The sequence below is a fragment of the Podarcis cretensis genome, assembly GCF_951804945.1.
Source record: "Podarcis cretensis genome assembly, chromosome: 2".
Lineage (NCBI taxonomy): Eukaryota > Metazoa > Chordata > Lepidosauria > Squamata > Lacertidae > Podarcis > Podarcis cretensis.
In genome coordinates this window covers 31,267,175-31,287,100 of record NC_137171.1, presented here as the reverse complement: position 1 = coordinate 31,287,100, position 19,926 = coordinate 31,267,175, and the positions used below count along the sequence as shown (strand labels likewise).

The following is a 19,926-nucleotide window of genomic DNA, read 5'->3' as shown; positions in this document are numbered from 1 at the left end:
GCAAATCCTTGTCATTTTCTACCCTTCATTTTTTAACTATGATTTATTAAGATCTGTGGTTAACAACAGAAGTATGTTTCTACGGGATGTAGAACCACTATATAATCTTTTGCAAATCCCATAATCTCCTGATGAGACAGACAAGCAGCACTGGAAGGGCACTAGATGTGCAGCCTATGCCAGTGAATGCTTGCCCCCCCCCCCCACTGATAGCTGATGGAATGACTTGAAGTATCCTTCATTGTTACTGGCATCTGTTAATGCCAGCAGTAGCTTCCCCCCTGCCCCACTTCAGATATTCCTGGGTACTCCATTTAGGTCACGGTATTAAAAAACAACGTTCCAAGACCTGCTTCAATTTTAGCGTCAGATTCACTTCCTCTTGAGCCTTTCACCCCACATAAACAGTGCTGGCCTAGGACATTTTTGTGACTTGCACCAGAGACCCAAAGGCAGGGACTTTTCCTCCCAACATTTCCAAAAGCGACATTGCTTTATAAAGTCTTGCTGCACTGTTCAGCCACAAGTTCCTGCTTTCATCTACCCCACATGCCCAACAGTGTGAATGGCAGAGATGGTGCTTTAGTCTCAACCACACACACAGTCAAATTTTAGTATGTCCCTGTTGTACAAAGCTTTTGGAACGAAAACAACCACAACCACCCCATATTCAGGAAGAAGGCGGCCTTCTCACCTTCAGCTGCCGACGGACTTTGTCAATAAAGAACTTCCAGCAGTTTTCCCTAGTATCCTGCATGCCCATGGACTTCACTTGGGGCCTCATGGAACTAATAATGTTTTCCACTTCATCATCCTGGAAGAGCCCCGGGATCTCACCAGATGCCAGCAGGTCATTAATCAATACCAAGAACTGCTCCTCAGCAACCTGCGAGTCCGTCATGAGGAACACGGTGGGGGTGTTCTTCACAGCAGATTTGATGTACTGGGAAGCCAAGTCAGCCTGCACCACAGAACAGACACATGTCAGTTTCTTACATTAAAAAGAGAGAGAGAGAGAAGACGCTTCCTTTTTTTTTGAAGTGGAGTTATTCCTCTTAAAAGTTCCCAACACTGATATGGGAAAGAAGCAGCTTTCCTTTTGTGAAAGATGGACCACAAGAGGAAAAGCTAATCTTCAGATCTGTACGCCATTTTGGAAAGCCCTATTTGGACCTTCTCTTCCCCACGCAATTTCCAGAGCCTGTTGCCTCTGCCCATTCTACTGGGTTGGGAAGGTGAACCTCAGCACCACACATGGACTCTTCTGGAGGCTCCAGTGTGATAGGGAATCCTGATCTTCCGGGGTTCTAAATCACATGGGGAGTCACCATGAGCATAGCAGGGCCCCCCCACTGCAGAAGTTCACCTTCCCAACATCTGCGAGATGATGAAGCCGGTGACAGGGGTGGGGCCAACAGGCTTTGTTGCAGGGATGGCAATTTCAGTTTCTCTCAAGTTCTCATTTTTCCTGTTCAGTTCTCCACATTTCCACATCAGTTTGCATTAAAAAAACCCTCCAAAGTTCTCATGAAAATTTGTCAGCAATATCAGTGTGTATTTCTCCTGAAACGTATTTTTTTTGTATGCAATTTTGTCTAATATACATTTTTTTGGCAAGCAAATTCCCCCATTACAATATGTTTTGAAAGTTATGTTAAGGGGGGAAAAGCATTTATTCACACTTTCCCCTACTATATGCACTTTTGTACAGATTGTTTCGCTGGAGAACTGCTTCACAAAAGAAGTTCAAATTACGGTTCACACATTGTTTGGGTAAATGGGAATCAGATAGTTTTATCTTTTTAATTGCAAACTGAACCAACACCTCCCTCATCCTTACTGTGACCCCTTTACTTTGAACAAGATTCCTGAACAGAGCTACGGTCACACAGCCACATCTTTAAACTGCAGAAAGGGAGCAGCTGCAAGGATGCACTTCTTGGATCTGGGGCTCGTCTTGCCAAGTGTTTCCCTTGCCAGAGCGATTGCAGGGAGGAAACACAAACCAGCATATTCCCTAGTGAACACTAGGTGCCACTCTTGCACTTCCCAAGCAGGCTGACACAATGGCAGGAGTTTCCTCTGCCTGCTGCTCAGTGTCAGAACACATACATTATACTACTACTACTACTAATAATAAAAAAATATTTATACTCTGCCCGCCCCGGCCAGAGCCGGGCCCAGGGCAGCTAACACCATTAAAATCACAGTAAAAACATAATAATAATAATAATAATAATAATAATAATAATAATAAAATAAATAAATAAATAAATAAATAAATAAAAAATTAAAATACAGGTTAAAATGCAATTTAAAATGCAGCCTCATTTTAAAAGTAGCCCATAGATCAAAACATGCCTCTGACCAAAGAAGTTTGGAGAACCGCAACGGCTGTCATAACACTAGAACCTATGCTTGGATACAGAACTGATGTGTGTTACTAAAGCTAAACGTAGCCCCTTATTCCCTCTCCGCCCCCGCTGAAAAGAAAACTACCACAGTGCACATACCTCAGATCACATTGTGGGGCAGAGGGACTGAGCAACCAGAGGTGTGTACAAAAAATACCCAGTCAGCTTTTTAAAAGGTTATGTTCCTCACTTGCACTTTCCTTGCTTGAAAAATATGTATGCAAGTTAGTCCCTGACTCAGCTCCATAGACATGGGAAGCCAAAGCAAATGATTCTAAGAATGAGACCAAGGTCAGTACTCGGATGAGATGAGGTGAAGCAATTTGCCTCAGGTGGCAAATCTGCCACACTCCCCCCCCCCCCCGCTGTTGCTAGTCCTGCCAGATTCGCCGCTGCCACAACACCTTGCCCTTGCCATGGTATGGGAGCAGCCATGGGCGAGGGTGCAATTGCAGTGGCATGGCCAGTGGCAATAGGGCCATGGCGGCAAGGCAGGGGGGAAGGGACGTTTTGCCTACAAAACCTCCCAGGCTGCGTCTGAACAGAACTCTTCAGGCCACAAAACCGAAGGCCAAATCCTACAACCTTCTCTATGTGCAGCAGCTGCAGCGTTGACAGGCAGTCCATGTGTTGCCTTGCAGCCGATTTTAAAAATGTTCATGGCAGGCATAGAGCATGTATGAAGTGTTACTGTGCTAGGGCAACAGAGCGCTTTAATCCACTTTAACTGCACAAACCTAAGGTTCTCGCATGCACCTGAATCCCTCCTGCAAAATAACGACCAATCTAGAGGCATTCTGGGTATCAGGGATTTGGCGCCAGTTATGGTTCTTTTTCTACTGGGACACCCCCTAGAGAAAACCACATTGCTTCTCACTTTGAGGTCTGGAATCCCATAGCCTTTCTTCAGCGTGATCTGAAACACATCCAAGGCACTGATATAGGCTGCCAACCGAGACAGGCTCTGCTTGCCACTCCCTCCTACGCCCACTAGCAAAGCGTTCCCTCTGGGAGACTCTAAGATGCGATTGATCCTGCAGACGTGGGAGACAGCATCATCAAACAGCACCTGCAACAGCCAAGGAAGGATTATTAATAGCACAGCCCACAATAATACAGAAGTCTAACATTATGGCCTATATACCAATCAATTTTAGCATGGATTTTATTAGTATGGGCTACTTTGTTCAGCCCACAACTGATGGCGTCCCTGTCCTAATTTGTTATCTGGGTTTTTTGGAACAACAAATAGCGCACACTCCCCCCCCCAACTTAAACATGATGTCCCTGTAGTTTTTTTGGATAAATGTTTCACAGCGCCATTTATCTTAGCTAATGCCCCACCTGACTATTTCCACCCTTACTGGTGCATTTCTCTTTTATAATTTTAAAATAACCACCTATTTACTCAACTCCACCGGAGCCCACCATTTCTGCTCCTCTCTCCCCCCCCCCCCACTTTGTACAACTCGGGACATTCTGCATTCAGAACTTCAATGGATTTAAGCTATTGACTGCAGGAATATGCTAAATCAGGGGTCAGCAAACTTTTTCAGCAGGGGGCTGGTCCACTGTCGCTCAGACCTGGTGGGAGGCTGGACTATATTCTGGGGGGGAAAAAGAACGAATTTCTATGCCCCACAAATAACCCAGAGATGCACTTTAAATAAAAGCACACATTCTACTCATGTATAAACACCAGGCAGGCCCCACAAATAACCCAGAGGTGCATTTTAAATAAAAGGACACATTCTACTCATGTAAAAATACGCTGATTCCCCAGACCATCCGCGGCTGGATTTAGAAGGCGATTGGACCGGATCCAGCCTCTGGGCCTTAGTTTGCCTACCCATGTGCTAAATGAACAGTGGCAGGAACTTAAGACTACACCTTTAAGCCTGAGAGAAAGACCGCCCCCCCTTTCAGGACCAGCATGGTAATTGCCATCTTCTCCCTGGGTTTTAGTTCCAGCTTCACTCACCAAATTCATCACTGCATTGACCTCGTTGTAGCTGTCCAGGGCTTCTGCAAGCAGCTTATTCAGAGACTGAATGTTAGAAACTGGGAGATACTTGGGATCGCCAATGCCCTGAGCAAAGTGGCAATAAATATTTGGCTTCGCAAAGACAACATTGTCACCTAGCTCCTGCAGAAAGGACAAACATAATCCCATAAGCTGCTTTTTACCTTTAAGGATAGCAAACATTTGTACTGGGTGCAAGTGTACGGGGGGGATGGGAGGGTCAGTTGCTGAACTCTGTGTTATCCCTCCATCTCTGCTACAGCTGCTAGTGCCTATTCAAAATGGTAACTGTGATATAGCTGTGATTTGGCATGAGGAAGGCAGGATGTCAGCAGATGATGCTGGATCAGCATCTGGACTCCTTGAGCAGCTGCCAGGGCCCCAGGGCCTTTCCTGGGCTCCCGTGAATTCTTTTCCTAGCCTCACACTCGAAGCAGCAATCACTGGGACTAGCCATCCTTTAAATTCTCCACAATGGTGAAAATTTGGTGTTGGTGAAAATTTTTATAGGAGCTTAGATCCCGCTGTCCAATGCCACTTGGGGTGCTGCCATCAAAGCCAGATAAGGTACCTAGATCCCATTGACAGAGAGCGGGGAAAGGGCCTTTTGTCCAGGGCGGCCTCAAATCAGGAGCCAGCCCTGGACATTTTCAAATGTTCTAGGATTCTTGTTTTAAGAAAGCCTATGCGGATTTGGATGAAGTTTCAAATAAGTTTGTTCCCAGTCACGCTTCTACTTATTACAGTGGTACCTCGGGTTAAGTACTTAATTCGTTCCGGAGGTCCGTTCTTAACCTGAAGCTGTTCTTAACCTGAAGCACCACTTTAGCTAATGGGGCACCCTGCTGCCGCCACGCCGCCAGAGCACGATTTCTGTTCTCATACTGAAGCAAAGTTCTTAACCTGAGGTAATATTTCTGCGTTAGCGGAGTCTGTAACCTGAAGCGTATGTAACCCGAGGTACCACTGTAATATGGACCGGACTGCAGGCATCCCAGCAGAGCCCACATTCACCCTTGAATCTAGTGTATCAGCTGAAGAATGACAGAAGAATGACTACCCTACCTCAAAGAATTTTTTGCAAGTAGCCATCATAACCCGGCCAAAACTCTCCTGATCTTTTTCCTCCACAAGTTTGTCACAGTAAACCCTTGTGGCTTCGTGCAGCCACAGTCGGACCAGGTCCACCGGCACTCGGAGGCATTCGGCCGTGGAGAAGAGAAGTCCCTGCCAAAGACAGAAAATGCTTCCAGCACTGGCTGCCTGGTCCCATAAGGCAACAGTGCTGCTTTCTGGCAAATGCGCTGCTGAAGCAAGCACAGGCAGCAGAGACTTCTGATGGCATCAAGAAGCAGAGCCCTTCCATCTTGTTTATCCTCAACATGTTTGCATTGCCCTCTTCTGCCCAGTACAAACACTGTGATAAGCTATAAGGATTTCCCCCCCCATGTGACAGTTCAAATAATAATAATAATAAAATAAATTTTATTTATACCCCGCCCTCCCCGGCCAGAGCCAGGCTCATGGCGGCTAACAACAGTAAAATTACAGTAAAAACATAATGGGGGGGGGGAACCCAATTTAAAATACAGGTTAAAATGCAATTTAAAATGCAGCCTCATCAAAACCATAGGGGGAGGGAAACATAAGGGTCAGACTGAGTCCAAACCAAAGGCCAGGCGGAACAGCTCTGTCTTGCAGGCCCTGTGGAAAGATGTCAAGTCCCGCAGGGCCCTAGTCTCATGTGACAGAGCATTCCACCAAGTCGAGGCCAGTACTGAAAAGGCCCTGGCCCTAGTTGCGACCAATCTAACCACCTTGCGACCTGGGACCTCAAAAATGTTGTCATTTGTGGACCTTAAGGTCCTCCGCGGGACATACCAGGAGAGGCGGTCCCATAGGTACGTGGGTCCTAGGCTGACGTGGGTCCTAGGCCAAGTGTGCTTACAGATGCAGATCCCACAAACCCAGAGGAATGCTATGAGAGGTACTGAGTGTGGGTTCTGCCTTCATTACTTAAAATGTCAGCATATAAAAGTTTACTATGGGAGGGAATCCACCACCACCGCTGCTGCTACCTCTCTAGGAAAAAAAATGCCAGGCCTTGGGGATGAAGTATTGGGAATTGTGGTTGCTTAGCAATGACAGTTATAACACTCTCCAGTTTCCGAACCTGCTAGCATGGCCACACTGAGGTTGATGGGGCTAGAGAGGGAAGAATAGTCTCTGTGTGCTTGAGCATGCAAGTGTCTAGGTGAGTATACAATCCGACAATATAACTGGAGGGCACCAGATTGGCTATTCATGATTTAAAGGAATAGTACATGGGACATAACTCTTGGATAGCTCAGTTGGTTAGAGCATTGTGCTGATATTGCCAAGGTTGCAGGTTCAATTCCCGTATGGGATAGCTGCATATTCCTGCATCACAGGGTGATGATACTCAGATGATACTCAGGGCTCTTCCAACTCTGCCATTCTATGATTCTATAATTTGTGGGTCGTTATTCCCAAGACTGATTGGCTGGCATCTTGAGCACTCTTTGCAGTGCTCCAGTCGCATAACGGAGTACCCGGCCCACTGCTCTAAATCTGACAAGTGCCATGGCAAAAGAAGCACTTTGCTCACCTGTAACAAAACAAAGGGAACACCGAAAAACTGACAAAGGAGGGACAACAACATGGTGGCAAGCTTTGCGTTTCCAAGAAAGCTTGTTGCTCCCCAGGGCCCTTGTGTTTACGGCAGTTACATGGGTGTTAACAGATTGCATTTCCTTATGCCAGAACAGAACGCCTCGGGAAATGTCATACTGTATAAATTCACAATGGCTGTAAGAAGAACAGTCATGCTGAATCACAGGAGGAGGACTGCAAGCTGTAAAAGGCATGAACTGCTTCTGAAAGGGGAGATGATACGGGGAGAAAACAGAGGCAAGGCAGGGACACCTCTATATAAACATGACTTGCCGGAAGCTCTGTGGATCTCTCTTTCCCTATCCCTTTGAAATCAGCAAAGGTAGGGGGAATAGGATGCAGGGGCAGAAGGTAATTGACTCAAGGATTCAGAAAGAGAGCAAAAGGGTTAGGAGGCAGTTACGCTCTGCATCCTACCATCCATGGGGCTCTTCACACTTCTCTGAGCAAATTGGCAAGGCTAAGATGGGCCTCCCCTAGGATGCTGGTGAAGCAGCACATTGGTCTCAATCACCATCAGCTTGAAATCAGCATGGCTAATATGGGTGGTCAGTCCTTGAGTCAAAATCCATTCCTTTCCCCTTCAGAAAGGAAGGAAGCCAGCATGGCTTTGGTTGGAGAGACCAATTTTGCTTGCCTTCCACTTCCTAAGCTGGGTGTCCTCTGAGGACACAGGTATACTCTATAATGGCCTCAACAGACTAGATCCGCTCCCCCACCGTCCCCAGCCAGTGGGACTATGTTTCGCCCATGCTCTTCCTAGGGAATAGGGAAAGAGAAATCCACACTCACAGCAAAGTGCAAACAGCTATACAGAAGTGACATTGTACCTGGAAGATGTTAGAAAGATCCCGGAGATTGAAAACATAGTGAAATTTGATGGCCGTAGGAAGAAAGGTTGATGTGATTTTCTGATGCAAGGCTGTTGTGGAGAAATACAGCAGATATACATGAAAATGAGGGGCTGTTTGTGTGACTTGAACCTGAACTAGAAAACAGAGCAAAGAGAGGACAATAATCATGAAAAGCATGAACCATGGCAAGGTTTTCTACTTTTGCAAGTGCTTACCCAGAGCTGCAGAAACAAGCTGTGAATGAATCTTTTGAACCACCATGGGGACAGTTCGGAGGGCCAAGTGCTGACCCAGGATGGTACTGTAGATAGCCATAAGAGCATCTTGTCCTGGGAAACTCACCGCAAACACACAGAAATGTCGCTGCAACAAAAGGCATTCATCAAGATCAGGCTGGGCAGCACTCTCTTAAACAAAAGGGCACATTTTAATTCTCTAAAAGAAAGTCAAAAAACCCAGACACGATCTGCTTTTCTGCTTCCACTTGGGAAGAGGAGACCAAATCCAAAGAAGCAAACATTGCAGGGGTGTAGCAGATGCCTTTGACTGAAACCCCTACAACAGGGGTCTTTGACAGGTACCTGAAGTCTCGAGTCAATGGTGAAGGATCCAGAAGTTGGATTCATACATGCAACATACTGGCAGTTGTGAATATCCTTCAGTGTCAGCTTGGTTCTGTCATACCTAACAGAAATAAGCAAGAAAGAGACACGATTCTGAGATGCAACTCTTGCACAAAGCTCCATATCCACTTATATTTATGAAGTCTCATCTATCTTGCACGTACATTTATGGAAAATGAGGACAAAGGGCAAAATGAAGACTTCTTTTCATGACCTCCTCTCATTAAGAGAACACGAATGAGATTTTGAGAGATACATCAGCTCTGTGGAAGCACAAGCTGGAGATTGTTCCCAAGGGAAGCATGATAGGATTTGAAGATCTACTTAGCTAATCTAATTTAGCTAATCCAGTGGAATCTCCACAGTGGTCATTTGCACACATTTTGCAGGAAGCGAACATTCAAACACTCTGTTTTCTCTAGATTACACTGGGTTTTTATGTATTAAAACATCTACCCCAGATGAATAAAGGAAATAGACCGAAGGGTGTGTGTCCAAGGCCAGCCTGCATTTCCTGTCTTTGGCTGCAAGATGGCAACATTACCATGGCGTATGTTCATCCACTTCCGGAGAACACGACTCCCACATGATTAGAAATGTGCATGTACATGTTGTGTGTGTGTGTGTACACACAAATGTATAAATATGTTGCACATTACTGGGTTAAGCACAATACTTTCTGAGTTCCAATTCCTTACTTAAGCCAAATGAAGATTTTGCGGGGCTGATGATATTCCTGCTTGGACACAGAATGCCTAACATATTTTCTTTTTGGGGGTCTGTTGTGGGAACACCAGAGGGGTAGGCGGTAGAATTTGATACAATGTTACAAAAATGGATCTCGGTCCGACTCCTCTGGACTTGTTCAGAGGTCTACAGAAGCGGACATTTTACATTCTGCACATCTAATAATAGTGTGCTGCAACTCCCACACAAAAGCCAGACGTCCATCACAGAAATCTAGCCTTGTGTTGGACATGATATACAAGGGAGCTACTTTTATTTTATTTTTTTGGAATATACTATATAGATTGGAGTTGAAGGTGTGGAGTCAGTTCAAAACAGAGAAAGTGTGAGAGCAAGACTTCAAAACTTTACAGTAAGAGGGTGGTGTCACGCTTGCATGTACCCATTTCTACTGCATATATTTCATTGCCTTTTGGATTGTCGTGATTCCAGAATCCCTGTCGCAACCAAGATTACTAGTAGAAAATGAGAATGTCTTTTGGGTGTATATATGTAGCGCATGAAGCTCCACAGCATTCAACTGTGCCATTCAAATATGCGCGTTGACCAGGAGTCACGTGACAAAGTGCATTCCTACCAGTGTCCATGGTCCATGTGTTGCCTGATTAAGGTATGAGGAGCCACAGTGCCATATTTGTCAACTTCTGGCATGTTCATATCATCTATGAAGTAGATGAGTTTCTTGGTACCAGGGGGACCAAAGTTCCTGCCGGATTTCTTCTCCAGGGGCTTCTCAAGAATAGCTGCATTAAAAAAAGAAGACCATGCAGAAACAAATGTCACAGGGTCTTATTCTGGCAATCAGGTAAAGCTTTCCTCAGCTCCATCCTGTTGTAAAGGCAGCATGCTTGTTCAAAAGTGAATAGCATGATAATGATGATGATGATGATGATGATGATGATGATGATAATAATGATGATGATGATAATAATAATTTTGCTATTTATATGCTGCCCAACTAGCTGGGTTTCCCCAGCCACTCTGGCTGGCTTGCAGAATATATAAAACATAATAATGCATCAAACATTATAATCGGATTTATGTGGGAAAGGCAGTCTTGTATCAGTGGGGAAGGAGAGATGATCTTACTGAGGGGGCAGGCAGCTTAGCCACACAAGACCCTCATGAGAACAGAAGCTGACTAGTTTGAAGGGAGAGTGGAGTAGCTCATGGACAGGCAGACCCATTAGAAGAGCTTTTCACGTTAACACATCCAGGGTGAGGGAATGCGCATGGCGCACGGTGCAATAGATGATGGTGGAGGATGGCAGCACGACTGCAAATGTTGGCAGGCTTCGTCTTCTTTGCATAGAATGGAGAGGTTTGATCTTCTTGCAGTCCATGGGGCTCTCAAGAGTCCCCTCCAGCACCATAATTCAAAAGCACTGATTCTTCAGCGATCAGCCTTCTTTATGGTCCAGCTCTCATTTCCGTACATCACTACTGGGAATCCCTACAGAGAAGACTCCCTGGAAAAGACCCTGATGTTGGGAAAGCTTGAGGGCACAAGGAGAAGGGGACGACAGAGGACGAGATGGTTGGACAGTGTTCTCAAAGCTACCAGCATGAGTCCAGAGCACGCCAGGCACTCCTATCTTCCACTGCCTCCTGCAGTTTGGTCAAACTCATGCTGATAGCTTCGAGAACACTGTCCAACCATCTCGTCCTCTGTCGTCCCCTTCTCCTTGTGCCCTCCATCTTTCCCAACAACAGGGTCTTTTCCAGGGAGTCTTCTCTTCTCATGAGGTGGCCAAAGTATTGGAGCCTCAGCTTCAGGACCTGTCCTTCCAGTGAGCACTCAGGGCTGATTTCCTTAAGAATGGATAGGTTTGATCTTCTTGCAGTCCATGGGACTATCAAGAGTCTCCTCCAGAACCATAATTCAAAAGCATCAATTCTTTGGCGATCAGTCTTCTTTATGGTCCAGCTCTCACTTCCATACATCACTACTGGGGAAACCATAGCTGGGAGATAGGTAAAGGTAAAGGGTAAAGGGACCCCTGACCATTAGGTCCAGTTGTGGATGACTCTGGGGTTGTGGCGCTCATCTCGCTTTATTGGCTGAGGGAGCCAGCGTACAGCTTCCGGGTCATGTGGCCAGCATGACTAAGCCGCTTCTGGTGAACCAGAGCAGCACACGGAAACGCCATTTACCTTCCCGCCGGAGCGGTACCTATTTATCTACTTGCACTTCATGCTTTCGAACTGCTAGGTTGGCAGGAGCAGGGACCAGACAACGGGAGCTCATCCCGTTGCACGGATTCGAACCGCCGACCTTCTGATCGGCAAGTCCTAGGCTCTGTGGTTTAACCCACAGTGCCACCCGCGTCCCTAAGCTCTGTGGTTTAACCCACAGCGCCACCCGCATCCCTAGGCTCTGTGGTTTAACCCACAGCGCCACCCGCATCCCTAAGCTCTGTGGTTTAACCCACAGCGCCACCCGCATCCCTAGGCTCTGTGGTTTAACCCACAGCGCCACCCGCATCCCTAAGCTCTGTGGTTTAACCCACAGCGCCACCTGCTGGGAGATACAAGGGTTCAAATCCCCACTTGACCATGAAGCTCACTGGGTGTGATCTTGTTTCTCTCATCCTAACCTACAACACAGGATTGTTGTGAGGATAAAATGGGGAGAGAAAGAACTGTTGCCGCCACCTTCTGCTCCTTTCAGGAAAAAGGTGGGATATAAATGCAATAAAACACACACACACACACACACACACACACACCCGGCCTCCTTACATTGCAGCATTGCTGAAGTTGTGTAGAAATTAAAGGGGACAGATTGCACTAAGTAATCATCTGTGTTCAGGGTGTCCAGCTTATCTACCATCAGCACTGACTTCCCAGTGCCTGCATTCCCAACTAGCATCACAGGCCATTTCTTTGCCATTAAGAGATCCATGAAATAGCGAATCCGGATGGTTTCTGTTGTGTGGACCATTGAGGCCTACAAAAGCAGAATGAAAAGAAACTACTTACAAAGTCTGAACAACATAAACCACATGGCTGAAGGCACTTTCTGGCACAGTATTCCTTGGAAGACACAGTAAAGCAGAAGTGAAAGGGAAAATCGTTTTCCTGCAGTTTCATAAGAGTATATATTTAAAGAAGATGAATAAATGAGCAAATTAAGTTAATTTGGATATGATGAATATATTGAAAATAAATTTAAGGAACCGCAGAAAAGAGGGGGAAGGAAATCAAGTTTTGTAATGTCAAAATGATTGTAAAATTAGTGAAATGTATAAACCTGAAAAGTATAAATAATTTTTAATAATAATAATAGGAAAACCATTCCCCCCCCCTATGACTTTGCAACAGGACTCTTGTGAAGACCTCACAAGAAGCTACATCAGTAAATTCCTATCAGACCTAATAAATGTGATTTTAACAAGTGAGGTTGATTCATCACTGAGTGTTGTCTAGGGCTGCTATTTGGGCTCAATGGAAATTCATAGGATTTCCTCTAGCGCTGTAGGAATTCACTTATTTGTCTGAGGAATGACCAGATTAGTAGCAGTGGTTTTAATAACCGAGCTGCAAGGCTCAAATATCTAAATTACACATGTGTGTCTACCTGCCACAAGGAATACTTTCCTCTCAGTCTAACCCACCTCACAGGGTTGTTGTGAGGATAAACTGGGAGAGAGAGGACCGTATACACCACTTCCCTTGTCAGCTCCTTTAAAGGAAGCTAAAATATAAATGTAATAATAATAGAGCTCTGAAAAACCATACGTGATGCAGTTTTGTCCTTCCCCAGATGTAATTTTCTATGTCTTCTTATCCTTGCATGAATGAGCATTTGCCTCCCAAATGATGAACTGCAATGCTTCTGCACTGATGGCATGCCAGAAGCAAATTCCTGCATATGCCATGACTAGTAGCCACTGGTGAGGAAGGGAGTTACAACATGCAAGGCTCTTTTTGTTGTTGCCCCGTGCCTAAATAAGCATGTAAACAAGACTGAATACCTGAATCTGTGGGATGGAGCAGGAACCCTGTGACTTGAGGCAGACATATTGCTACGTATATAAACCAAGAACACTCTTAGCATACTCTTCCTACTCTTTACTGGGATATTGAGCTGATGCAGGAATTTTCCTCAGCACTGGCTTCTATTTTGTAGCACCATAGGGGAAAAGCAATTAAAATGAAATATGAACGAGAAGAAAAATGGGTTTTAACCATTACCTGCAATGGGACGTCTGGATCCAACTCAAATACAGGCACTTTATCAGTCCAAGGCATGAACTTTTTCGTATCGGAGTCAATGTAATAGTCAAAAATAGTCCCCTGAGAAGGAAACTTGATGGTTTTAAACTCATTTACCCACCATTTGCTGAACTCCACACGATAGTCTACAAGCTGGTGAGGAAAAGAGGGACATTTAACATGCTTTTTATGTTTATTTGATTATAGATATATTAAGTGGCCACAAAGAATGTCAGAAACATAAAAAACAAATCCTATCAAAACCAAACAATTAAAAAAATGTGAATACAGACATGCTGCTTCCCTAAGAGAGAGTGATGTGGCTGGGGTTCCACACAGCTGTGCCCTCCTGGGAAATGTGGCACTGACAGAGCACCAGGCAATCCAGGCAGGATGCACAGAAAGCAGATTTAAAAGGTTACCACAGCCACAAGGAAGGAATTTTTGATGCCAGCCTTGTCACTGTGGTAGCGTTTGAAGAGGCATCTAGAAAAATGGCTCCTGTGTACATAAATGCTGCTTAATGCACTGCTGGGCAATAATACCCTGAAGGTATGGAAGCAGAACACAGTAATTTAAATTTCTAAAAGTACCTGATCTTGGAACATCGCTCCTCCAAAGGCCCAGAAACAAGCAAAGACAAAATAGAGCTCGTACAGCTCTTTGGAAGAATCCGGAGGCGTGTTGACTGGGGTTAAGAGGCATTCTAGAAGGTACAGGATCGTTTGTATCACCGTCACTTCAGGTACAGGCGTTATCTTCTTGAACCCAAACTTCAGCTTATCCAAACACGTGGGCAAGTATTTGTCAAACAGGATCATCAAATTGGCTTTTTCAGACTGTACTTCCCGACGCTCAATCCAGCTGCTCACCACTCTGTACGGTGATATAAAATTACTTATTCAATGTGATGCATTCTCTCATGCATGGAACATGCACGTTCTACTTCAGGCAAGCATTATACCCCCTTCCTTTTACTTAAACTGCATCATTTTCAGAGTGCAGAGGAACCATTTTCTTATTCGGCTGCAGGGCAACATGAAACATGCTACCCTATTATAGACATGAGCCACATGTCTTCTAGGAAGCGAAGCACTGCATTTGTCTCCCTACAATTTCAGATCCTAACCTCCATTGTTTAATTCACCTTGCTGATATCCCATTGATGATGAAATTAAGGCCTCAGTAGATCTTTATTTTGCAGAACAAGAAAACATGAACCTGTGACATAACAAGAGCCCAATGGCTAGGGGAGGGTGTTTAGTGCTAGATTCAAATAATTTTCATGACTGAACCCAGTGCTCATAGGTAAGTCATAATCTTTAATCATCACAATAATTTTCCTACTTATAAAATGGTTTGAAGAAGGACTGCAAATTTCTTTATAATGGGAAATGTGTTATTTATTCATTTCATCCCTTTCATGATGGTTTACAATTAAAAACAAACTCCAAAGCTCCTCCAGATGCCCTTTTTTCAGCATTCTTCCTGATCTGCTTGCGCAAAACTTGCTTGTGAGGTGTTTATTGATTCAGTCATGTCACACTTTTCAATACACTTCCAAAAGCACAAGAAGTTTGCTTAAAAAAGAAGTGGATCTGCTGTGCTAGATCAACAGAACCTTTTACTCCACTTTAAAAGCACAAACCAAAATTCTGGCATGGGGCTTGAATCTCAATGGCAAATACCAATGGTCTCTAGGCACCCAAAGGAATATAACAAAAAAGTAAGATATTGGGAGACCAGCAACAGACAACACAGGCAGTGCACCCAAAAATTACTAAAATACAATGAAATTCAACAGCAAAATCAGACCAATTACACTCTTCAATTTATCGGGGAACCTAGTGGAGGGGGGATGAGTCTGGTTAATAATGAGCGCTCACACCTTTCTTTGTGGACGCCCTTTGCAGAACCGCGCACAGCACCGTGACCCACTGGGACCACCAGCTGGTTGGGCTGGCCTGCCTCCCTGCACTAGTCATTGGAGGTTCTTGCCAAACCTCAGTTAACCAATCAGCCCTGCAGGGAGGTGGGGTCAGCTAAGGGAAGAAAGATTCCCAAGAGGTTTAAAGACTGTCTCGAGGCAAATCTTAAAAAATGTAGCATAAACACCGACAACTGGGAAGCACTGGCCTGTGAGCGCTCCAGTTGGAGAACAGCCTTTACCAAAGGTGTCATGGACTTTGAAGACACTCAAACTCAGAACGCAAGGGAGAAACGTGCTAAGAGGAAGGCACGCTTGGCAAATCTATACCGTGATCAACTCCCACCCGGGAACCTATGTCCCCACTGTGGAAGGACGTGTGGATCCAGAATTGGCCTCCACAGTCACTTACAGACTCATTGTTAAAACCGTGTTTACTGGAAGACAATCTTACTCGGCTACGAGTGATCGCCAAAGAAGAAGAAGAAGATGTTTAACAAAAAGCTACCACTGGAACTTGATTTCTCTCATTCACCTTCATTAAACACAGTCACATCTATGTCAAAACATAGATATGCACCATCAATTATTTACTACAGAAGTCTTGTAAAGATGCAACTCTTTGTGCAGGCTGCCCCTGATCCATGAGATCTAGACCACGCACCATTGGATTTATGTATGCTTATAATATTGTTTTAGGGTGCTTTTATGTTGATGTGCAATGTTTTATGCACCTTATATTTTTAAAAATAATATATGAAGTGCCTTAGAAATATTTCAAAGTAAATAAATGAATGCATCAAGGGATGAAAGTTTTTCCTCTGTATGCCATGAAGAAACTTGCTTTTGCTGGCAAGGGAAGACACTCATATACTCAAAAGGGAACTCAAACTCACGGATTCCAGCCAAGGTCAGCAGGGTTAATGTACAAGATTCCTGCTCTGGACACTGTGGCGGGTGTTGCTGTTCTTAGGTGGCTGATCTCAAACACAAGCCTCATGGTGGGATTTAGTGGGATTCGCTCATTGCTTGCTAGGGTGAGCACCTAGGAGGGAGAGAAACAAGGATGGTGTGACTTCTTCTTCATCTTGCTGATGCAGAAACCAACAATTTTATCTCTGACTTCCTGTACTGACCTTGTTGTCATCCATAACCGTATTCAAAGACTCAATCCACATCGGATCGATATCTCCATCCAGAACGATCCATTTTGGTCCACGATGAGTTATATTAGCGAGATCACGCATGATTGTTGAAAACAAGCCTACGAGGAACACAGAGAAATTCACACTGAACTTTTGACGTAGAGAAATCATTTGAGAAGTACAGCTTCTAAATGTTGTTTGTATATAACATCGGTCCAGTATACCTGAAGGAGCGTCTCCACTCCCATCGTTCAGCCTGGACACTGAGGTCCAGCTCCGAGGGCCTTCTGGTGGTTCCTTCACTGTGAGGTTACAGAGAACCAAGCAGAGGGCCTTCTCAGTAGTGGCGCTTGCCCTGTGGAATGCTCTCCCAGCAGATGTCAAGGAAATAAACAACTACCTAACTTTTAGGAGACATCTTAAGGCAGCCTTGTTTAGGGAAGTTTTTAATGTTTGATGTTTTATTGTGTTTTTAATTTTCTGTTGGAAGCCACCCAGAGAGGCTGGGGAAACCCAGTCAGATAGGTGGGGTATACATATATTATATTATTATTATTATTATTATTATTACTACTACTACAGATATGATAGTTCATCACAGAAGCCTGTGACTCTTCCATGTCACTCCTCCAAGCTGGCAGGGGCAAACAGGGGTTGTTCTGCAACATCTGGAAGAGACACAGGCTCCCCATCCCTGGTCTAGAGGGACCCAATTTATATGGCGTTCACCTTAAGGTAAAAGGTAAAGGTACCCCTGCCCGTACGGGCCAGTCTTGACAGACTCTGAGGTTGTGCGCCCATCTCACTTAAGAGGCCAGGGGCCAGCACTGTCCGGAGACACTTCCGGGTCACGTGGCCAGCGTGACAAAGCTGCATCTGGCGAGCCAGAGCCGCACACGGAAACGCCGTTTACCTTCCCGCTGGTAAGCGGTCCCTATTTATCTACTTGCACCCGGAGGTGCTTTCGAACTGCTAGGTTGGCAGGCGCTGGGACCAAGCAGTGGGAGCGCACCCCGCCGCAGGGATTCGAACCGCCGACCTTTCGATCGGCAAGTCCTAGGCGCTGAGGCTTTAACCCACAGCGCCACCTGCATCCCTCGGCGTTCACCTTAGAGAAGATCAAATCTCATGACTCTGAATAACTAGAGGAAACCTGGGAGCCTAATTTGAGCCAGAAATTCTTGTGTAGATTCACTGGCAACTTCCTTGTTTTGGGTAATTGTATGTCTAACCAGTTTAAGGGGATTTCAGAATAAGTACATTTTGAAAAATTTTATTTCTTGGGATTTGCTCTGCTGAAACTGGCACAAACAACCATGGGGCTAGGGGTGGGAGATCAAAAGCAATTTATAACTCATACATTCATATGGAAGCACTTTTAAATGTCAAAAATTTGAACAACATCACTAATTAAAAATGCATCAGGTCAGTCCTGGTGCCCAGCCATTTCCCCATGCTGAAAAAGAACCTATTGGGTCTGGAAAAGGATCAATGCTGGAAAGAAAATGTAAAAAATCTGATTAGTTTCAGCAGAAATCTCACGTGGAAGCAAAATTTTGACAATGCTGTCAGGGTAGGGTTTGGGTTTTCTCTTCTGAGAAGAAAATCTTGGAATTTAAACTTCACGCTTCTAGGATACAGCCCTAAGGTATAATGTTTCTCCTTTTTGTGTATCTGGAGATTTACACTACCCGTTATTTCTGGGATTATTTCCTACCATCTTTCCATTCTCTGGTAGCAGGATTAATGATTCCAAATAGTTCATCACAGGTTACAGCTTTAGGGTCAAGGTCAATAGCTACAGGTTTTCTTTTCATCAGTTGGTAAGTTTTATTCAGAGATTTCAGAACCTGTCAGGAGAAAGGCAAAGACTGGGATGGAGCTTCCGACTGCTTCTGTAACATCAGAGAATATCAAAACACAACCACCCCCAAACTGTACCTTTTGTTCCAGTTTAATGTATCTCACAAAGCTATTTTTCTACTCTTCGGGGCTGTGGATCACTTGAACAACGACTCCTTGCTAATTATCATGATGTTTTGGAATGGATTCCCTGATGATGAAGCCCTAGCTGTAGGCTCATAGCTCCTACCTGAGATTTGCCACAGCCTGCATTTCCAATCACAAACACAGAATGCCGAACTTGGAGTAACTCTTCCAGCTGTACCACCTTCAGCACAAAACTCTCCTCAGGTTGTAGCTTGAGCTCCAGAACGGACTGTTTGATTATCTGAGAAGACAAGAAATGTGTTTATAAATCCAAGCCCCAGTGTACTAAAGGGGTGTAATTCTTGTTTGGGGGCTCATTCCTCAGTCAAGATGGGATTATTGCGCAGATACAATCCCAGGTGTCCAAACAAGAAAATGAACAAATCACCAAAAGCTTTCTGAGCAGGGCTCTTTTCCAGAGCAACAGGGTTTTCCCCAGTGAAGTCACACACAAAAAAGAGGCCAGACATTCAAATCTCTTAATTATACTGCTTCACAGCCAACTAAAGCAGATTCACCTTTTCAAAGTTTAGATCACGCTTCCTAGGCACATCCAGCGCTGGGAAAAGGTCTCCGATGAGTCCCATGAAGACAGGCAAGTCATCCGTCACAATCTTGGGGATGTTAAAGTCTCGCAAAGCTCTCATGAGAACCTGGTCTTCTGCCCGTCCTGGGTCTCCTCTCTTGAGTGAACCAGCCACCACTAGCACAGACTTGATAGCTCTCAAACCCCAGTCATAGTGATCCTGTCAGACATATGGCAACAACTTCGCATTGCACGTAAACAGAAGGACATCGCTTAAAACAAGTCAGGAAAGGCATCCCTCCACTTTCTAAGAAGGCAAGGAAAGTTGTTTATGTTCCTCTGAGGTGGGTATAGTAGCACAGGCACCCTTTGTTACCATAGCCATAAGGTTTTGGGCTCATTTCTGGAGGTGAGTGGTGAGAGGCAGCCATTTTTTAACATTCCAATACAGTGGTACCTCGGGATGCAAACGGGATCTGTTCCGGAGCCCCATTCGTATCCAGAAGCAAACGTAACTAGCAATGGCACATCTGCCTGTGGGTGGGTCGCTTTTCGCTGCTTCTGTGCATGATGTCATTTTGAGCATCTGCGCATGCGCAAGCGGCAAAACCCAGAAGTAACGCACTCCGTTACTTCCAGGTTGCTGAGAAGCGCAACTCGAACACGCTCAACATGAAGCATATTCAACCTGAGGTATGACTGTATTCTACCTCTGTATATCCCTGCTGATTTTCTATGACAGGATGAAGTTTGGGGTGGAATACAA

The 19,926-nt window shown here is 44.9% G+C and overlaps 1 protein-coding gene across 2 annotated transcripts in view; it reads right to left on the bottom strand.

Moving 5' to 3' along the window:
• The window catches only part of DNAH17 (dynein axonemal heavy chain 17), a 103,319-nt gene that overhangs the window by 48,562 nt on the left and 34,831 nt on the right, over positions 1-19,926 (bottom strand). For both annotated transcript variants that reach the window (XM_079965300.1, XM_079965301.1), the window contains 16 exons: positions 19,153-19,380; positions 18,738-18,875; positions 18,363-18,495; positions 16,637-16,764; positions 16,397-16,545; positions 14,167-14,449; positions 13,553-13,726; positions 12,098-12,305; positions 9,933-10,098; positions 8,567-8,669; positions 8,201-8,348; positions 7,962-8,053; positions 5,503-5,664; positions 4,396-4,560; positions 3,292-3,483; positions 695-961 (listed from right to left, as the gene is read on the bottom strand). In XM_079965300.1, the coding sequence (XP_079821426.1) occupies positions 695-961; positions 3,292-3,483; positions 4,396-4,560; positions 5,503-5,664; positions 7,962-8,053; positions 8,201-8,348; positions 8,567-8,669; positions 9,933-10,098; positions 12,098-12,305; positions 13,553-13,726; positions 14,167-14,449; positions 16,397-16,545; positions 16,637-16,764; positions 18,363-18,495; positions 18,738-18,875; positions 19,153-19,380 (2,736 nt within the window). The remainder of the gene's footprint in view (positions 1-694; positions 962-3,291; positions 3,484-4,395; positions 4,561-5,502; positions 5,665-7,961; positions 8,054-8,200; positions 8,349-8,566; positions 8,670-9,932; positions 10,099-12,097; positions 12,306-13,552; positions 13,727-14,166; positions 14,450-16,396; positions 16,546-16,636; positions 16,765-18,362; positions 18,496-18,737; positions 18,876-19,152; positions 19,381-19,926) is intronic.